Raw genomic sequence first — 19,369 nt, 5'->3', positions numbered from 1 at the left:
GTGGGTAGGACTAGCTGCTGTCTGCCTTGCCCTGATCCCTGGGTGTCCTTCCTCATCCTTAGCCTGGACCTCCCAGCAGGGGGCACAGCGGATGGAGCATCTCAGTTCTGTCTCTTGGACTTTGACAATACTCTTTCCAGAACAGTCATTGTCCTGGGACTCGGGTTTCAGCAGCCTCCCTGGGGACCAGTCTTCCAGGCATTTGTCCATTGTCTCTGCAGCAAAGTGTCCTGGATTCTGACTCATGGAGACCTCTTGTGTGCCCTACAGCTTCCAATGGCTTGGGGTTTTTCGTTTTGTTTTATTTTGTTAATAGGTTTCCAGGGCTTCTTCTAAAGTGTCTCCTTATCAATGGGAACGGCTCTAATCTTCCAATTGGTCAGCAGGCCAGGATTACCCCTACAAGTCACCAAGACAGCTACACAACTCAGCACAGCACAGCCGTGGTCCCCTCACCAGTACAGCAGGAGTGTTAAGCTCAACAGCCAACCATCATCAGGTCCATTCTGACCCATAACGATCCTACAGAGTAGAACTGCCCTGGTAAGTTACCGAAGATGTACATCTTCACAATATCTCATCTTTCTCCCGTAGGGAAGCTGGTGGGTTTTGAACCACCAATCTTGTGGTTAGTGGCCCACCCCTTAACCCACTGTGCCACCAGAACACCTTAAGGCTGAGAGATCAGAAGAGTATGTTAGGGAGCCAGAGAGAACATTCTGCTTCAGGTGGAGTATTGGCCCCAAACCAGTCACTGTTATGGAGATGATGCCGACTCACAGCCACCCTTTAGAACAGGTTAGCACTGCCCCTGTGGGTGTCCAAGACTGTAACTCTTTACAGGAGTAGAAAGCCTCCTCTTTCCCCTGCGGAGCCGCTAGTGGTTTTGAACTTATTACCTAATGGCTAGCAGCCCAACAGATGACCCCTACACTACCAGTGCTGGACAGCCACTCGGAACTAATTAGTGGGTGGAAGCACATGGAAGCGTGGCTGGCGAAGGGGGACTGGGGAGTGGAGTGGCCGAGCAGAACCAGCCAAGGGCAAAGAGGGTAGAACAGAGGCCAAGGGCGGCCGGCTGCATAGCAACAGCCGCGCACCCTGCAGGGCACATGCTCCTTGCAGGAGAGGCAGCGCGCGGTCTAGGCCAGGGCCAGGCCCCGCCCCTAGCCCCACCCTCTCCAGGCCCCGCCCCACAGGACCGCCCTATCCTCAGGCTCCGCCCCCGCTTTCCCTGGCCCCGCCCCGAAGGCCCGGAAGCGAAAGGCGCTTGCTGTCTTCTGAGCCGGGTCACCTCGGGATCGCGGCCGCGGGCGCTCGGCCACTGCGGGCAGCGCCCTCGGGCACCATGCGCCGGAACCTGCGCACCGCCCTGGTGTTCGGCTGCTTCGTCTCCGTGCTCGGCGCTGCCTTCTACCCCATCTACTTCCGGCCCTTAATGCGGCTCGAGGAGTACAGTGAGTGACCTCTGAGCCCGCGCGGTGACCTGCCCCGTCCCCCCAGCCCTCCCCGGACCCGAGCGCCACGTGGCGCGGAGCACCGCCCCCGCCCTGTGACCTTGAGCCGCGCACACCCACGTCTGGGCACTGGTCAGGGTGTAGCCGCGCTCCCGGCGCCGGCAGGCGCAGGGGTGGGGACGGGTGAGCAAGCAACGCCTTGGGTGAACTCCTGAGTGTTCAGAGGGTTAAGCGGCTGTCTCCTGTTTGAACCCATCCTGGGGAGGGGGCTTGGTCTGCTTCCGAAGGTCACACCCTTGAAAGTCCCGCCCAACGGTTGACGTTGACTCAATGGCGACAGCTGGCTACGCCTGGTTGTTGCTAGGTGCCTTGGAGTCGGTTCTGACCCAAAGTAGGGCAGAAGGAAAACACGGTCCGGTCCTCTGCCATCCTCACGATTGTCCCTCTGCTTGAGCCCAGGTTCTCAACCAGAGGCAGTCCACCTGGAGGGCCTTCCTCTTCACTGCGCCTCCACTTGACCGAGCCCCGTGCCCTTCTCCAGGGACTGGGCTCCCCTGACATGTCCAGAGTATGGACGACAAAGTCTAATCATCCTTGCCTCTGACGACACTCTGGCTGCACTTCTTACAAGACAGATTGATTTGCCAAAACCAATAAACCACACCTGTGGGCCTCGATTTGATTCTGGGGAAGTGAGTTCGGTGTTGGGTTTTGCACTGCTAGGCCAGCGGTTTGAATCCACTAGCTACTCCCTAGGAGAAGAATGACACTGTTTGCTCTGGAAAAGATATACAGCCTTGAGCACTGAAGCAGTTTGACCCTGCCCTAGAGGGTCACTACCCAGTTGGAATCCCCATGTAAACTCAACCAAACCCAAAGCTTCAAGCCAATCCAACTCTCAGCAATCCCATGGGACAGTAGAACTACCACTGTGGGTTTCTGTGACGGCAGCTCTTTCCAGGAATAGATCGCCTCATCAATCTCAGGGTAACTGGTGGCTTTGAACTACTGATCTTTTGTTTAGCAGCCCAGCAAGTAACCCACTGTGGCACTACGGCTGCTGTAAGATTCAACCAATGACTTTGGGTTTGGTCCCTATGAGTCAGAATCTCCGTGGTGGCAGTGGGTGTGGGTTTGGGTATAGTCCCTGTACAGCCTTGGAAACCTTAGGGAGCAGCTCTACTCTGCCCTACATTTAGGGTTCGTATGAGTGGAAATCTACTCCGTGACAGTAGATTTGTTTTTTTTTTAAATCTGTCCTATAAGGAGGAGCCTTGGTGGCTTAGTGGTTATGTGTTGGGCTGCTAACCCCAAGGTTAGCAGTTTGAAACCACGAGCTGCTTTTGGGGAGAAAGACAGGGCTTTCTATCCCGTAAAGAGTTATAGTCTCGAGAACCCACAGGACAGTTCTACCCGGTCCTGTAGGGTTGCCATGAATCAGAATTGACTGGACGGCAGGGCGGAGGGTTCTAGGTCACTGGGTTGGAATCAACTTAGAGGCAGTGGACTTTTGTTTATAGGACAAACGACCCCATTCGAGTTTCTAAGGCTGGGTTTTTTCAGACACAAACTGCCACGTCTTTCCTGCCGAGTGACGGGAGGCCTGTGATCAACAGCTCACTTTGTAACCAGTCCACCTCCAGGAAGTGTTCCCTGCAACCTATTGTGTGCTAGCCTTGACTTACAAGCCTATTCTTACATAGGTTTTAGGATTTCTGTGTTTGTCAGAAGGAGAAAATGAGGCTCTGAGAGGTGGTATGATGTACACAGGTCATATCTCTAGGAAGTGGCATGGCCACCACCCAGGCCTTTGTCTCCAGAGCTGAGCCTGAATCTGGGGGTGGTCATGTGGAGGGGAGGCAGACAGCCCCGTCCCCCAAGCTGAAAGGCATTCCGACTGTACATCATGTGCCTCCTACCAAGGTCTTCAAGCAGAAACATTTTAATACTAACCCATCAACCCAGGCGACACGCTGCCTCTCTCCGTGGGCCTCAGATCTTTTCTCAGGGTCTGCTGCTTTCCTTCGGCGGGAGATGCTCACGCACACGACAGTGAGCGCACATGACGATGGCGACAATGCGGAGAGCTGATTCCCTCCTTAATCCTGCACATCCCATTGTTCTTGAAGCCAGCCCTTCCTTCCCGGAGACCTACACCTCAGCAAGGATTAGCACTTTGATACATTGGAAACCATCCGTCATAGAGAAAATATTAGGCATTTGAGGCTCATTTTGTTCTCCAGGAAACCAGAATCATCTGGAAGAGGACCAGCCCTGCCCCTGGAGGGTGTCAGCAGAGGCTGAGAGCCGGGCGATTGAAGGCTGAAGCTCCGTGTAAACGGCCTGCCCGTTCCAGCGCTGCACTGGGCTCTGGAGGCAGAGCGGTGAGCGTGCACCGCAGCTCTTAGTTCTTACAGCTTTTTGCCCTCAGCCAAGAGGGAACTGGCTTTGGCGTGAAGGCTACTTGCCAGCCTGCACCCATCAGCATGCGACATGCATGGGGGACCTTGGGTAATGTATTTCCTAGTCCTTTCTCTGCTGGGGGCTAAGCGCAAGGTCGGAGGTAGATTCAGACAGACCCACTAGCGCCTCCGCTCTGTGGGAGAAACATGAGGCCAGTCTGCTTCTGGAACCATCCACAGTCCAGAAACTCTGTGAGTCAGAACTGACTGAATGGAATGGGTTTGATTGGTGGGTTTCCACACTGGAGCCCTGGTGTTGCAGTGGTTAAGCATTTGGCGGCCAACCCCAAAGACAGGTTTCCTGTGGGGCAGTCCTGCCCTCGGGGTCACTACCGCCCAAGGGGTAGCGGTGGGTCGAGGAGAATAGAACTTGGGGCTACGGGGTGGTTCTTTGGGTCTTGATGGAAACATTGCTGTGGTGAGAACTAGGCTCGAGGGTCTCTCTACCCTGGGAGGCACAGGGCTCTATCTGGATGCTCTGGGTTGTCAGAGCCTTGGAGAGAGAGACTCGTCACTGTACTCCTGCAAACCGCCACGTCTTGGAACCTGCAGGGGCTTTTCTTTGGCCCGTAGGGCTGCTGCCAGCGGCATTGATTCCATGGCAGTGACTTGGCTTTCTGAATGTGGTGGGGAAGGGTGAATGGGCTGGATTCTCCTGGGTAGATGTTGGGGGACTTTCCATTGCCCAGAATCACTGAGAGCAACCATGTGGCCCAAATGTCAATGGTGCTGAGCCCACCCAAGAAATCCCCCAGATCTGATGACCAGGGCATGGGTGTGTGCTGCAAACCCCACTGTCAGCCTTCCAGGGATGCGCCAGGACCGCTGACAGTCATGACAGATCCGGACCTTGGGCGCAGTGGGTTACGCATTGGCCACTAACCGAAAGGTGAATGGCAGGAACTCCCTCACCATTCGTCCCAAGAAGGGTGGAAAGGCCAAGCTGTCTGCTTCTATGAAGATTTTCAGCCCCGGCACCTAGTGGAGCAGTTCTGCCCCGGCTCGGCCAAGCAATGACTCAGCGTGAACTCGGTGGGCTTTTAGGGTTTTATGAGTGTAGCCCCCATATCCGCCTTTCAAACTGGATGGAACCTGTACCTGCCCACTTTGCTAATTCCCTTTTACTTACTCTGGCCAGGTCTTGGGTGGGACTCAAGCATGTGGCTAATAGTAAATCGTCCCTGCCCCCCACCTGTTTCCTCATCTGTTCCTTGCCGTGTCCAGGACTGCACTGCAGATGGTGAGTGAATTAAGTAAGGCAGGTTTAGTAGAGTAAACCCCTGCCAATGAGTTGATTCCGAGACTTTCTCTACAGGAGCAGACAGCCTCATCTTTCTCTGGTGGAATGGCTGGTGGATTTGAACTGGCAGACTTACAGGGTGCTACAGCACCTACCCAGCAGTGCCACCAATTTCTGTAACTGTTCTCTGTGTGCTTGGAAAGAATTATTAAGTGTCGGGTGGGGTTCCAGATGTGTTTATTACAGATCAAGCTTTTAATTCCTGCTATTTGGATGAGGCCATAGAGTTAGATACACAGTCGAGAATATTCTTGAATAAATCTTCATAGAAGTGATCATTTCAGGAGTGTCGGGGTGGCACAAATAGTTGAAGGCTCGGCTGGTAACCATCCGAAAGGTTGTGCCCTCGAATCTACTCAGAGATGTCTCCAAAGAAACGCCTGGTGATTTATTTGCTTCTTGAAGGTCACAGCCCTTGAAACCCAGAAGCATCGTTTGTTTTATGTGAATCAGAATCAACTCCACAGCAGCTGGTACTGCCTCACCGTGACCCACTGCCATTGAGGTGATTCTGGCTCACGCGGACCTTACATCAGGCAGAGTAGAACTGTTCCGTAGGGCTTCCGAGTCTGTAAATAAACCTTTTTAGGAGCAGGCAACCTCATTCTTTCCCATGTACAGAGTGGTGGAGTTGAACCACCAACCTTGTGGTTAGCAGCCCACTTCTAACCCTAAGCACCCCCAAAACCCCACATGGCTGCCATCCAGTCAATTCTGACTCCTGGCAACTCTGGGACTGGGTAGAACTGCCCCTCCGGGTTTCCAGATGGGCTCTTTTTGGGAATAGAAAGCTTATAGTTAGCACCCCAACCTGTAACCCTGACGCCACCAGGGCTCCAGCCAGAGCCCCTTATTTATCCTGTTGAGGATCTCTTTCTTCCTAATAGTAGATTTTTTATCCCCCCCAAGTGTATTTTAGAGAGGCGCTCTGGTGAGAGAGACCCTCTGGCGTGGTGCGGTTACCAGCTGGGCTGCTAACCGCAAGGCTCACAGTTCAAAGCCCCTGGGCTTTCCACTTCTGTGAAGAGAGGCTCAGAAGCCCACAGCGGCAGTCTGCCCTGTACTCTGGGGTTCCTGAGTTGGCATCGACTCAAGGGCATGGTTTGGTTTTGGTGTGGTGTTTTGTCTGGCATTATAGTTATGAGTCTTATTTTTTGGAGTAGTATTTTCCTGGTGTCCTGTTTTCTGCCTTCTTACATCAGCCTTTTTATTTCTGTGTGTGGCTTTGCTGCCAACCAGAGGGTCAGAGGTTCAAGCCTACCAGTCCTTTCACAAGTGCAAAGCCCTGGCCTGAAACTGGAATTTGAAAATACATTTGGACCATTTCTTCTGACTAGTTAGTGTATTATAATTTATTACGTTTATACGGGGATGTTTGGATTTATTTTCTACATCTCATCTACTGGGCTCTTCCCTCGAGTATATTTTTATTGCCACCCCCAACTAGTTTGAAAGATTTCCATCCTAGTGCTTATTCTTGTGGTGATTACTATCTCAAGTTTAACTAGTATTTTTGTCCTCTGTGAGCAATATGATCTGGCGAGTTGCACTTTGAACTGCCCACTGCAAGATCAGCAGTTCCAAACCACGCCCCGCCCTCAGGGAGAATGGTGAGGCCACTGGGGCACTTGTACCCTGCCCTGCAGGGTTACCACGAGTTGGATGACTTGACACAGTGCGTTTGATTTACTGGTTGGTTTCGGGGAGCACTACAGGGGTCGTCGGTGCGCTGGCCCCTTTGGCATGAGTGCAGTCTCCCTTTTTAGCCGCGTGGACCTGCCTACTCCTGCCCCCCAGCACGGGACGTATTATCAGAGCTTTAAGGAATCACAAGTTACTTATTTGGGCCCATATTCTTCAATTACCAGTCCTTGCAGCTCACCTCTTTGTCATTTCCATTTCCTTCTTCATGAAATGCATCTACTGATCTTTCCCTGGTGAGAATGTGAAACTGGGAAGCTCATCTTGTCTGTCAGAACATGCGTGGGACAGCCAGCCCTCCATCTGTGTGGCTGACAGGCCCCACTCCCCCGGGGGTGGCGCTATTAGTTCTTGTAACTTGATCACCTCACTTGCTTTATTAAAATTCTTCAATGGCCCTTCAGTGTCCTTAAACTGAAGTCCATCCAGGGATGGCTCGGTGGAGTCAGTGAACCCAGATGCTGGGCGGCAAGGGTAGAGGCTAAGGGGGTGTAGGCAGGCCACAGCCCCAGAGTCCCAGGAGCTTGTGCGAAGTGGCTGAGTTGGGAAGCTGCATTTAAGTAGACGCCACAGGCCCTGGTGATGGATTAGCTTCCAGGGCGAGGGATGACGAGGAAGGACGGTGCCGCCCCACCTTGAGGCTCCTGGGGCGGAGGAGGCCACTGTGGTGCTGGCCAGGCACTATTGAGGTGCTGTAGGTGCTGGGAGATGCTCTTGGCCTAAGTAAGTCACTGAAGAGGACAAGAGGCGGGGCGGGATGCGGGCAGAGTGCGGATCTTCCACGCCTCAGGTGCACAGAGCCTCCGAGTAAGGGCAGGGCGCCTCTTCTGTTAGCTAGGGAGGAAGGGAAGCTGTGGACACTCGGGGTCCTGGCTGCCCCTCTGGTGGAGGCAGCCAGCTCTGAGAAGCATGGTCACGGCAGATCCATGGGACATTCTATGACTGGCCCTTCCCTCACCGGTCACTCCTCCTTAGCCTTTGAGTCTTGCCCTTCTGAGAGCCCTGCACATGTCCACAGAGAGGCCCCCTCTTTCCAGAGGGCTAGGCCAGCGCTGGCGAACGGAGTTACTAGGAAAGCAAGATGCGGAACTGTCGCCAAGAAGGGAGGGGGCGCTCCAGAGTCTGAGTGTCAGGCTGGTACTTCAGCTGATGCTAGCCTGTCCCCAGGCAGGCTCCAGGGTCTCTGCTGGGACAAGCCCACAGGCAGCAGTCCAGTGGCCACAGAAAAGAAGAGTCCGTCTTGCTTCTAAGATACAGGACCTTGGGCAGTCTTCTTATTTGAGTACATGTGGGCATGCAGGGTGAGCTCAGCTCGGTCATGAACCTGCTGAAACTCCATCAGTGTATACACACTACCTCAGCACCATGAGCCTCCACGACGGACATGACAGTTGGCATGGGGGGCAGGGGCAGGCAGCGATCCAGACCGGAAGTCTGCACAGTTCTGACTCCCGGACATTGCTGCTTCTCTTGAATACTTTTGCACTTTATCCCTGGACCATGTGGGAGCCGTGCCCAGAGAGCTTGGGGGACTGGGTAGCCAGCCGGCCTGGGCGGTGGTCCTGGGCGTGTGGCCTTTTTAAAACAGCATGCATATTAGGTGCTCCAGGCCATGCTGTCACAGGAAGCACTGTGAGGCCGATTCTGATGCAGCTCTGGGTTTTAGGTTTCCGTGAATGGTGTACAGTGTGGACCGGGGTGTGAAGCTAGGTTTCCATTTTCCACAACCCGATCCAGAAACGAGTGGATCCCTTGACTCCATACAAAACCCAGCCGGTCTGCATGCATAGCCAGGTCTGGTAATCCACCTTGGTTGGCCTTTTGACTGGAGAGAAAAATCCTCCACTAAAACTGCATCGCAGACCGCTGCCTTAGCACCAGGGGGCAGAGTCGGGCTTGCTGAGACCCAAGGAGAGCTGAGCGGGCTGGCCTAGCCGCAGTGCTGCAGCCCGGCCGGGGCTTTAATCCTGTCGCTCCTGGAGGGGATGTGCTCTCTCCTTGCTGGCTCCACGCTGTCCTTAGGGGCCTGGTGGCAATGCCCAGTGGAGTCCCAGGCTTCCTCTGGCTCCCTTATCGAGCTTTGCCACCATCCCACCTTATCCAGGGACAGCAGGCAGAGCCCGGGACCCCATGGTCATCTCAGGAATTTATGTAAGACTGCGACGGGCACCGGGGATTTAAACACATCACCAGGTTAGAGAGCCGGCCGGGGTGGGACAGTGGTGAGCAGCAGCTTACGTCAGCAGGCCCTGCCTGCCAAGCCAGAGTGGGCGCACTGGGACAAGGCTTATGAAGAAGTGATGGCCTAGTTAAAGCCAGTCCCCATCTCTCCAGCCTTGCAGTGAGCAAGGCCGTGCTCTCCCTTTTCCCAGTCTCCATTGCATTCTGGGCTCCCAGAGCCCTGTCCCCGCCACAGGCCAGCTCTTGTGGGGCTGCCCAACGGTGGGCCCGCTGCATGGGCCTTGCTCGGACAGTGGGAGGTCGGGCTTTCTGAAGTCTGGGATGCTTCCCGACATTGGAAGACTGCCGCCCTCCTCCTTGTCCACATTATCACGAAGTGGGCCCCTGCCTTTCAGGTCTGGACTGGCAGGTCCATTTCTGTGGCTGGCGAGACCGCCGACCCCGAGTCCTTTACTCCCTGAGGGGTTAGGACGCGTGTTGCTGTGGAGGCGTCTGGGCATAGCTTGGTCCAGAGGCGCTTGACCTTTCTCCCCTGCTATGGTCCTGAGAGGCACAGGTACCGCCCCCAGCTGAGGTCTGCATCCACCTCCTGATGCAGCTCCCTCCCTCCCTCCCTCGGAGCCCTAGGTATCAAGGTGAAAAGTCAGCGTTGATAAAACTATCAGGCGGGTCACTTAGGACTGGCTTTCTGTCCCCGCGCCAGGGAGGCAGGCCCAATGCACACTGGGTTTGGTGAAGCCCCACCGCTGGCATCCTCATGCCTGTGCCAAGGCAGGAAAGCCAGCAGGCAGAAGCACAGGGAGCTAAATTCAGATGCAGCCAGACTCGAACAGCGGTCTGATTACAGCCTTTAATCACTGCTATTTAGTAGTAAATATCCTCTGGCTGCGAGTCTGCCTCCGGAAAAGCTGCCATTGGTTTGTCCAGAGCCTTGAAATAATACGTCTTTGTTTTCACCACTGTGCGCTCGTTCTCAACCACTTAGAAGGCGGTGTCAGAGGGCTGGGAGCCACAGACATAAAATGCCCAATTGCTCCTGGCCCCCGCTCGCTGGGCATCTCTACGGCTGCCACCTTAGCCGCTGCCACTGCGATGGGCTTACTAATTGGCACAGCACCTGCAATCAATTAGGGAAGCTTCAATTACCCAAACCAAAGCCACCCACCCCAAGATTAATTTTCTGCTCTACTTCCTATCAAAAACATAGCATATTTAGCTCTGAGCTGAGCTGGTCTGTGGAGTGCCTTTTAGACATGGCACCGGCATCGTTTTTCTTGTTCATTGTACTGTTCCTGCCTTTCAGCAGCTTCCCCCCTCAGGGTATCACGCCCCCCCTCCCCCTTTCAAACTCATTGCTGCTTTCTGTTGTGCTGTTGCCTTCCCAAAATGCTGAGATGGCGGAGAAGAGCTGCTCGTTGGGAAGCTTCTCTCTGCAACTGAGGTTTCCTGCTTTTCCGGACAATAACCCAGACATGATCCAGTGTCCACACGCTGGGTCGATCAGCTTGTCAGGTCTGGCCTCGCTGACTGCCCCAGCCCGTCCGTGTTGTTTGTTCCCCGTCCCACGCCACTGTCGCAGCTTCCCACCTTTACTTCCCCACCTGCCTGTAGAAGAATGGGTCTGTTGTGTGTTTCAGAGAAGGAGCAAGCCGACAACCGGGCTGGTGTCATTCAAGCCGATGTGCAGCCACCAGGTGAGCTTACAGCACAGCCTCGCCCATGCTGGGGGTGGTGGTGGTGTGTGTGTGTGTGCAGGGGTGGGAGTGTACCTGCGTGCACATTCACGTTTGCTACAATGATTGCAAACACACTAAAAGCAACACCATAGAGCAGGCGTCCTCAAACTACTGCCCACGGGCCACATGTGGCCCGCTGAGGACATTTATCCGGCCCGCAGGGTGTTTTTGCCCCCCTTTTTTTACTTCAAAATAAGATGTGTGCATAGGAATTTGTTCATAGTATTTTTTTAAACTGTAGTCCGGCCCTCCCACGGGTCTGAGGGATAGTGAACTGGCCCCTGTTTACAAAGTTTGAGGACCCCTGCCGTAGAGTCTGGCCTTACTCCTTATCTCATCAGGGCTGCCCCAAGCCTTTAGTTTCCATATTTCCCTCCAGATGAGGCTGGCAAGGGTGCCACATTCCTCCTCTGTACGAAGTGGGCACACACGCCTAACAGGTGGCATTTAGAAGCGTCAATAACTCTTCAGCAGGCTGGGTTGCAGAACACCTACTTGGGCGCCCCCTCCTGGGAAACCCTGTTGACCCGTGAGCTCTTTGCACTGGTGGGGCTGCGAGTGTGCGGCAGCTCCGGCCCTCCTCTGCAGCCGGTGCTTGACTACCGGACGCTCACCCAAGTGGCCTGAGATGGCGAGACTTCTGGCTTCAGAGGTAAAACTCAGGCTTGGTAAAGTGGAGGGGCAGCGACACAGAGGAAGGCCCTACCGATGGATTGGGGCCTGGGCGCCTGGTGCAAAGCTCGGCCGTGTTTTCTTCTGCCTTACACCAGGTCACGGGGAGTCAGACCTGCCTCGATGACATCTAGCACCAGTAACGGTCACAACGATTGTCGTCCTTGGCGGCGTTCTTTTTAAATTAGGCCACATGCATATCGTCCTGTTTGTGGGGGGGTGGGGTTGATGTCTGAACCATCGCAGGCTCTCATGGTTGCCCAGTCCTGCCAGCCTTTGTGGGCGGCGGAGGGTCATGGTAGCAGATTACGAATGCACTCTGGTTCTTCCCTCTCTTTCCACAGGGCTGAAAGTGTGGTCGGATCCCTTTGGCCGGAAGTGAGGAGAGCGGAGCAGGTGTCAGCCAGCCCTCTCTGTGTGTGACTGAGCTCGGACACTCCCCTTCCTCGCTCCCCCTCCTCCTCGCTCCCCATCCAGAGAACTCGGGAATAAGCCTCACCCCCAGGAAGGCTTTACTGGTGCAAGCAGCTTTCCGGAAACAGCATCCTTGCCCAGCTCTGCGTGGTGTGGGGCCTGTGTGTCTGTTTAGCCTGCTGCCTTCCCGGTCCTCAAGTCCACGGACGTCAGGAGGCTCCACGTCCGGGCTGCCTTGTCTGCCAAGTGCGTGTGCTGCTGTGCTGAGCGGCCTGCAGGGCTCTTTGAAAACATGAAAGTTGATTAAAAGGCTTTGAGGACAAGAAGGTGCTTGAAAAATAAACATCCCGCTTCCCCGTCTTCAGTTGAAGGTGGCGCCCTGTGGGAAGGAGGAAAGAGGCATCTCAAACCTCATGGGTGCGCACGGAAGAGCAATCAGTGGCAAAGGAATGGAAGGGAAAATGCGTATTAAAATGATGTATTTTTGTTTTACGATGGTCCGGCCTTTTTATTTATTTTTTCCTTTCACTGTAAATCTTTCATGAACCAAATTACACCAGAAAGTTGTATTTGCCGAGAGACTATTTGACAAGATCGTATTTGACTAAATAATTGGCGGTGGTGGTGCTCATCTGCTGATAAACAAATAAAACCATTAAAGGTAAATAGCAAGTTGCTTTAGACAAACGTTTACCGAATGCCGGTTCTCCAGCAGGTGCTGCAGAGCTGCATGGGAAAGGGTTCCGGACCAGGTGCTGCAAAGATTCCTGGGAAGAAACTTAATTCCTTCACTTGCTCAGGGGCTCGGCCCCCACCGCCCCAGCCCTGACCCCCAGCCACTAGAGTGTACGCTTTGAAGAGACCCGGTGTTTCCATCTTTCTGCCTGCCAAAGTGCCTTCGCATTACCCAAGGATCTCTCAGGAGGACATAATTTTATTATCGTGCAGTGGGAGTTTCCGTACTAGGTAGCTCGTCCAATTATGTAATTACTGTCAAGAAGCAAGAAGACAGATAGTTTCAAAGCCCAACTCATCAGTTTTAGTAGGCGCAGCTCGCTCGGGAGGCACACATTTGGCCACTGTTCGCTGGAGATACTGGCATAAGGCCCCCTGCCTTCTGAAGAGGCAAGTCTGGGTCCGCCAGCCTTGAGATGCCCAGGCTGAACCCATGGAGGAGAACTCTAGGACCCCAACTTGGCTGAAGCCGACCCAGGTTTGTCCCTGAGTGGAATCTCTGCCCAGGCGACTTGATGCTTGGGAAAGGGGCTCTTCGTGATGGAGGTGTGTTGCCTGCCACGCCCTCATCTGACCACACTTGATCAAAGCTGAACCGATTGGCAAAGGCTGCTCATATATGCATGTCCACAGTTGTACCCCCAGGAAGATCACAGAAGCGCTTGGAAGAAGAGGCTCTTGGTCAAGTGCACTGAGGAAGTGTAGAGTTAGACCCAGCTGATTATGAGTAGGAGTCCTTGGGTGATACAAGCTGTTTCACACACTCAGCTGCTGACTGAAAGGTGTATGGTTCGAGGCCATCCAGACGTACCTCAGAAGAAAGGCCTGGCAATCCACTTGGGAAAACCAGGTCCTGTAAACCCTGTGGAGAGCAGTTCTACTGACGTGGGGTCACTGGATGTTTAGAGCCGACTCGTCTGCCTGAATCAGGGTGGACAATTAAAGCAGAGGCTTAATGTGTCCCAAATGTGTTGGGACACAAGAATTTTTTTCTACAGGTTAGTTTAAGGGGGTAACTAATCGAGAATCATGGTATGTAGGCTGGGGATACTCAAACTTTGTGGTTATGGGATCCCTTTGTATTAGGGCGCTGTTGGGCCACTCTGGGTGGTAGTTCAATTCCACCCACTGGGCAAAAGGCCCGGTCACCTCTTATAAAGAGCCCAGCCACAAAGACCCTTTGGGTCAGTTCTGCTCTGGCGCACACAAGGTCACGCAAACCAGGAACAGAAGGGTCCGCTGTTAATTACACACCGAGTAGAAACATCCAGAAGTTTACCATAAGTCACGTGCTAGGATGTGTGCAGAATGACCCAGACACCCTTCAGTGGTGCAATGGATGCGTAATATTGGTGCATTCACAGGATGAAGCAATACACCGATGAGAGCGAGCAAGCCACAGCGCCACACGGGCCGGCGGCTCTCACAGAGAGAATGGCTCTGTGAGAAAAGAGCAAGATGAACACATCCCAAATCAACACCCAGTATCTCCAATGAATACTAAAAGCAGCAAAATTAGCCTAGCGATCAACCCAAGGAAAGAAACACTAGATAGAGCAGACGTCAATGAAAGAAACAATCCAGAGAAGTGATGAAACTAGAGGTTTGCATGAGTTCATGTATCCTGATAAACTGACCGAGCGCTGCTTTGTGTATCCCCCAGGTTTTGGTCTGTTGGGTTTTCATTCTAACTTGGTTCAAGGAATGTGTTTTTTTCCTTTTTGCTCTTGCACGGTCATCTTTATGCAGGGTGCTGCCCTGCATGTATTTGATCCCAGCACCAGGATGTTCCTGTGGTTGATTTGTAGTGTTGTAGAGTTGTGTTTTTCACTCTTCAATTCCCGTTGAGTCTGATTAATGTGCCTGAGGCTATTTCTTGGCTGCATAATAGATATTTACTTTGATTGTGTCTTGTTCATTAGGAGCTCTGATGGTATAGGGGGCTACATGTTGAGCGGTAATCACAAGGTCAGCAGTTTGAAGCCACCAGCTAGCTGCTCCACCGGAGAAAGATGAGGCTTTCTATTCCCATAAGGAGTTACAATCTCAGAAACCCCCGGGCAGTCCTACTTGCCTGACAGGGTCGCTGTGAGTCTGAGCTCTGGAGTTGTTCCATTAACCCTTTAATCATTGCATGTCCTTGTCTCTTAGGGCTCACAGTCAATTTTATCAGAAATCAATATCACCACTCTTAGTCTCTTTTTCGTTATCAGTTTTATTTTAAATTTACTTTTTAGCCACTATTGGTACTTTAACGCATTGCTTTTGCTTATAAAAAGTAGATGATACATGCAAAGAACAAAATAGGATGGGCCATACAGAGTTTTGTAGTCTGGCTTTCTCATGAGATGGATATATTTTTAAACACTTTTATTGACATATAATTCACGTACCGTACAATTCAGTGGTTTGGATATGTTAAAAGGAGTTGTGAAATCATTAAAATAATCAATTTTAAAACATTTTCTTCATTTTGTGCCCATTATTATTAGATCCCACATTTCCTCCCCAACCTCCCTGCCCTATTACTGTCTGTATAGTTTTACCTATTCTGGATTTCATGTAGGGAAAATCATAGCAAGAACAAAAATCAAAACTCCCGATTTCCTGATTGCCATTAGCATGATGTGGTTCCTTCCACTTTTGCTCTTTGGTCTGTTTTTGTCCTGTGGAAGTTGTGACTCCCGTGCGCAGCGTACCGAGTGGGTGCTGTGTTCTTATCCTGTGTGTGGCCCGCCCTCCCCCTTCACTGGTGGCTTTAATCCAGTTACATCGAGAGTGATTACCTGGTGTAAATAAATTACCCACTTTATTGCTGTCCGCTTTATTTTGTTGTGGTTCTGCGGTGTCTACACTGCACGTCATTTCCCAAGCTGAACTCATCTCGTCTGTGGATCGTAGTGTTTTCTTCATTGCTGTGGTTTAGTGTTTACTAAACCTTCATGATTTTCCACATTTTTGATGCCAAGCTCATAAATTCCATTTAAGCATCCCTTTAAGCTGGCTTTTTGTCACTAGCAACCAAAAGAGTCCTGCCAAAACATCTCTCTCTGTATTTTATCTTAATCTTGTCTCTTTTTCCAGAGATATACCCCACACGTTATTTCCACCTTAGCTAAACAAAGCTGAACATGATGCAGGCTTCTCCTGACAACCCAGCACCGAGTTTGTCGGTTGTGTGCCCAAGAGGCTGCCGGGGGACCTGCTGTCCTGGAAAAATGTCTGCCTTTTCTGGGGTTATCTCTGCCCTCACAGCTACCAAGAGAGGCTCCGGCTTTGTCTTGAGTTGGCTCCTTCTAGTTACTAGAATCTAGTAGGAGCCCGTTGGAAACCACCCACCACACTATGGAAGAAAGATGGGGCTTTCTATTTCCTAAAGAAGTATGGGCTTGGAAACCCGTAGGGGCAGTTCTACCCTGTCCTGTAGGGTTGCTATGAGTCAGAATTGACTTGGTGGTGGTGAGGTTTGATTTTTTGGCTTTTTTGTTAGTTTGGGGTTTGTTTTGTTTTTTTGACAGTCTGCAGAGGGATTGGAAACCACTTAGCCCAGATCCTGGAACCCAACATCCAATGAAAGCAAATAGCTTTCCTGTGGGGATAGAAGCTTTGCCATGGTTAAATTACAAGGACTCTGACTGACTTCTTGGCTGGATTCGGGTCTTCTGGAATTTGCTTTCCGTTTCTGCACTCCTCTGAGTAGATGAGGTTTCCTGATGTCTCTATTGAAGTTTGGCTCTAACAGGATTTGCACACTCAGGGATTAAGCTGGGGTGAGGGACCTGGGTTATAGCTTTGGAACGTTGCTCGGGCTTTCTTCAAAGAAGTACAGGCACCCACAGCAGGATTCAGCACTGCAGCCTGACCTGCCACTTGTTTTGTTGCTTTTTAAAAATAGCCCCTTTATTTCCAACCTCTAATAGCATACACTGTCTTGCAAAGGACACAGGGGGAAGGAATGTGAGGAAGGCAAAGCACACCCTGTATTAGAGGGTTGCTTCCTTGAGAAAGATGTGGAATCGCTTCTACGCTTTGCTGCAAAGCATGTGCACCCTGGGAAACAGCGGTATCACTTGGACCTCGGAAAGGTGCTGCTGGCCCATCAGGCAAAGATGTGCAGGGAGCACACAATGCTGAGAAAGCTCAGCTGAAGATGATTGTGTTTGGAAGAAAACAGAATGCACGTCTGGTTTTGAAATGACCCGGAAAGCAGCAGCATAGGTGGTTTAGCTTGCAAAATCTGCTGTCTGAGATGGTGTGTTAGTCTGGATAGACTAAACATTCATAGACACTCATGTATAAGAAAGAGGTTTATATATAAGAGTACTTGAATGTTGAGAAAACATCCCAGCCCAGTTGAGATCAAGTCCAAAAAATCCGATATTAGCTTATATGTCCGATATCCATCTATGAAGTCCTCTTCAGACTCAGGAAACACACGCAATGATGCTGAGTGCAGGAAGATCACAGGCCAGTGCATGGGAAGTCTTGTGGATCCAGTGATGGTGGAAGCATCTCGGCGCTGGCAGGGGCTCCATGTGGTTCCTCCAGCTCAGGGCACTAGCGTAGCACCACGTGTCTTGTCAGCTGCCGTGTCTCCCAGTGAGTGAGTGGAGAGAGAGAGAGTGTGTGTGTCTCCTTCCTCCAAGGAGGAAAATAGGAGTTCCCAGAATCCTCAGGAGAGGGCCATGCCCACACAGAGGCCACATTGACTATGACCCGATTGACAGCCTAGACTCCACTCCTTCACTCTTAATCCCCTCAAGCCCCAAATTGACACCAGATGATGTCACTACTACAGATGGCCACTTCTCCGTTTTCTTTTTGCTCTGCCTCGACGTGGCTTCACATGACAGACAGTTGGCTCTAGCTCTGGGGAACCCCCACCCCAGCCCCCCAACACAGGCCACTCCTGAGGGGCGCTGTGACTGCTTAGTCTGTTTCTGTGCCTTGATATCTTTGACTCATGCACTGGCTTTCAGTGATGAGTGGGGCCGGGGGCAGCCTTCCGTGCAGCCAGTCCTGAAACTCTGCATCTTCAGGGCATTCCCAGAAAAACATGGAGATGAGAGAAAGCACTTCCTTCTCTTCAAAGCCTGACATGGTGACAGCGCCCAAGTAGACAGACCACAGTCTCTGCTGGTGACCTGCTCACGTCCCAAGGGAGCCGTACCCCTTTCTGCCAACGGAACAGAGTAAGCCTTGTCTGAGTCCCGAGTGCTGCTATAACCACAACACCAAATCCCAGTGGTTGGTGTGAAGAAACCGAAGCATATCTTCTCCTGGTTCTGGAGACTGAAAGTCCAGATCAGGGATGTGTTAGACTGGAGTTGTCTAGAGAAATAAATCCCGTGACACTCACATACATATGAGAGAGAACTTTATATCCAGAGGGTATGATGTATACGTGTGTGTCCTAGTCCAGCGCATTAAACTCAAGTCTGTAACTTTAATCCCAATCCTTAAGTCTCTCTTCGGACTAATGCAGCCATGTGATGATGCAGAATGCAGGAAGATCACAGTCTGGTGGATGCAGACTCTTGTGGATCTAAGGTCGGTGGAAAATTGGCGGGGCTCCAGCAGCCCTCAGGGTCAGTGGCAGAGAGAGGGGGAGGTTGCCAGGGCCCTCCTTATGAGAAAGCCACAACCCCAGGAGGCACCATCAGGCTGTGATCTGATCGCCAGGTTTGACTCCACCCCTACTCACTTCTATACATCCTCAAGTTAACATAAAAGTATCTCACTATCACATAGGGTCCCGGCCGCTTGGACTTCTTGACTGGGCCTCCCTCCCAGCACCTGGTGCCCACCCTCATTTACAGGCAGGTCCTCACTAGCCACCTGTCTGTCCCATGCGTGTGCCCCAGTGTCAGCCACGTCCACTTCTGACTCCTGAAGAAGAGCACAAGATGTCAGGACTAGTAGACCATATAAATTTCTTAGGTGGGTAGCTCCCCAAGCTTCTTGGGGTACAGCAAAGAGATTCCATTGAGGCATGATGAGGGGTTGGAGAGGGAGATCCATATCCCGGTAGGGAGAAAAACATCCATTTTCTCCTGACAAAACCATGTGGGGTGTGGCAGATATATAATCATTTGTCTTTTTCAGGATTAAGAGTATATGGGTAGAATCTAGCTTGTCAATCAGATCATAACCAATGAGGCCTCTGTGTGGGCATGGCCTTCTGCTGTGAATTCTGGGAAATGTGGTACTTCCTCCTTCGAAGCGGGAGACACCTCTCTCTACCACTCCTTGGGAGACATAGCAGCTGACAAGACAAATGGACCCACCCTGAAGCAGCCCTGGGAAGCCATGCAGAGACCCCTGGCAGCGCTGAGATGTTTCCAATGCCACTGGATCCAAAGACTGTCTACCCACTGGCCTGTGATCTACATTCGGCATCGTTGCCTGTGTTTCAGGAGTCTGAGGAAGACTTTATGGATTGGTGTCAGTCATGTGGGCTAATATCAGGCTTATGGCCTTGTACTGAACTGAGTTGGGATGTTTTCTTAACATACAATTGCTTTTATATATAAACCTCTTCCTTACACACATATGTGTGTCCATGGATTTATTTCTCTAGTCTACTCAGACTAACACAGGGGGCAAACATTGTTCCTCACTGTTGGAAGCTGAAGCACCTTTCCTAAGGCACTGCCTTCGGATCCGAAGCCATCGCAGGTGTGGGTCTTCAAGGTGTGGGTCTTTAAAGAA

At 52.0% G+C, this 19,369-nt stretch overlaps 1 protein-coding gene across 1 annotated transcript; it reads left to right on the top strand.

Annotated features, from left to right (window-relative positions):
- Nucleotides 1-1,247: 1,247 nt before the first annotated feature.
- Nucleotides 1,248-12,415, top strand: SMIM20 (small integral membrane protein 20). Its single transcript, XM_075544469.1, has 3 exons — nucleotides 1,248-1,457; nucleotides 10,739-10,795; nucleotides 11,854-12,415. The coding sequence occupies exons 1-3, from the start codon at nucleotides 1,349-1,351 to the stop codon at nucleotides 11,889-11,891; spliced, it is 204 nt and encodes a 67-aa protein (XP_075400584.1). The 5' UTR covers nucleotides 1,248-1,348; the 3' UTR covers nucleotides 11,892-12,415.
- The last annotated feature ends 6,954 nt before the right edge of the window (nucleotides 12,416-19,369 follow it).

The sequence above is a fragment of the Tenrec ecaudatus genome, chromosome 3 (genome assembly GCF_050624435.1).
Source record: "Tenrec ecaudatus isolate mTenEca1 chromosome 3, mTenEca1.hap1, whole genome shotgun sequence".
Lineage (NCBI taxonomy): Eukaryota > Metazoa > Chordata > Mammalia > Afrosoricida > Tenrecidae > Tenrec > Tenrec ecaudatus.
Note: the sequence above shows the minus strand (reverse complement) of the source record. Positions and strands in the feature narration are given on the sequence as shown.

Bases quoted from the DNA above. Each gene is read 5' to 3' on its own strand.
- SMIM20 (XM_075544469.1), top strand. From the start codon at position 1,349: ATGCGCCGGAACCTGCGCACCGCCCTGGTGTTCGGCTGCTTCGTCTCC. The intron at 1,458-10,738 runs GTGAGTGACCTC...TGTGTGTTTCAG, and splicing joins AATGCGGCTCGAGGAGTACA to AGAAGGAGCAAGCCGACAAC. The intron at 10,796-11,853 runs GTGAGCTTACAG...CTCTTTCCACAG, and splicing joins AGCCGATGTGCAGCCACCAG to GGCTGAAAGTGTGGTCGGAT.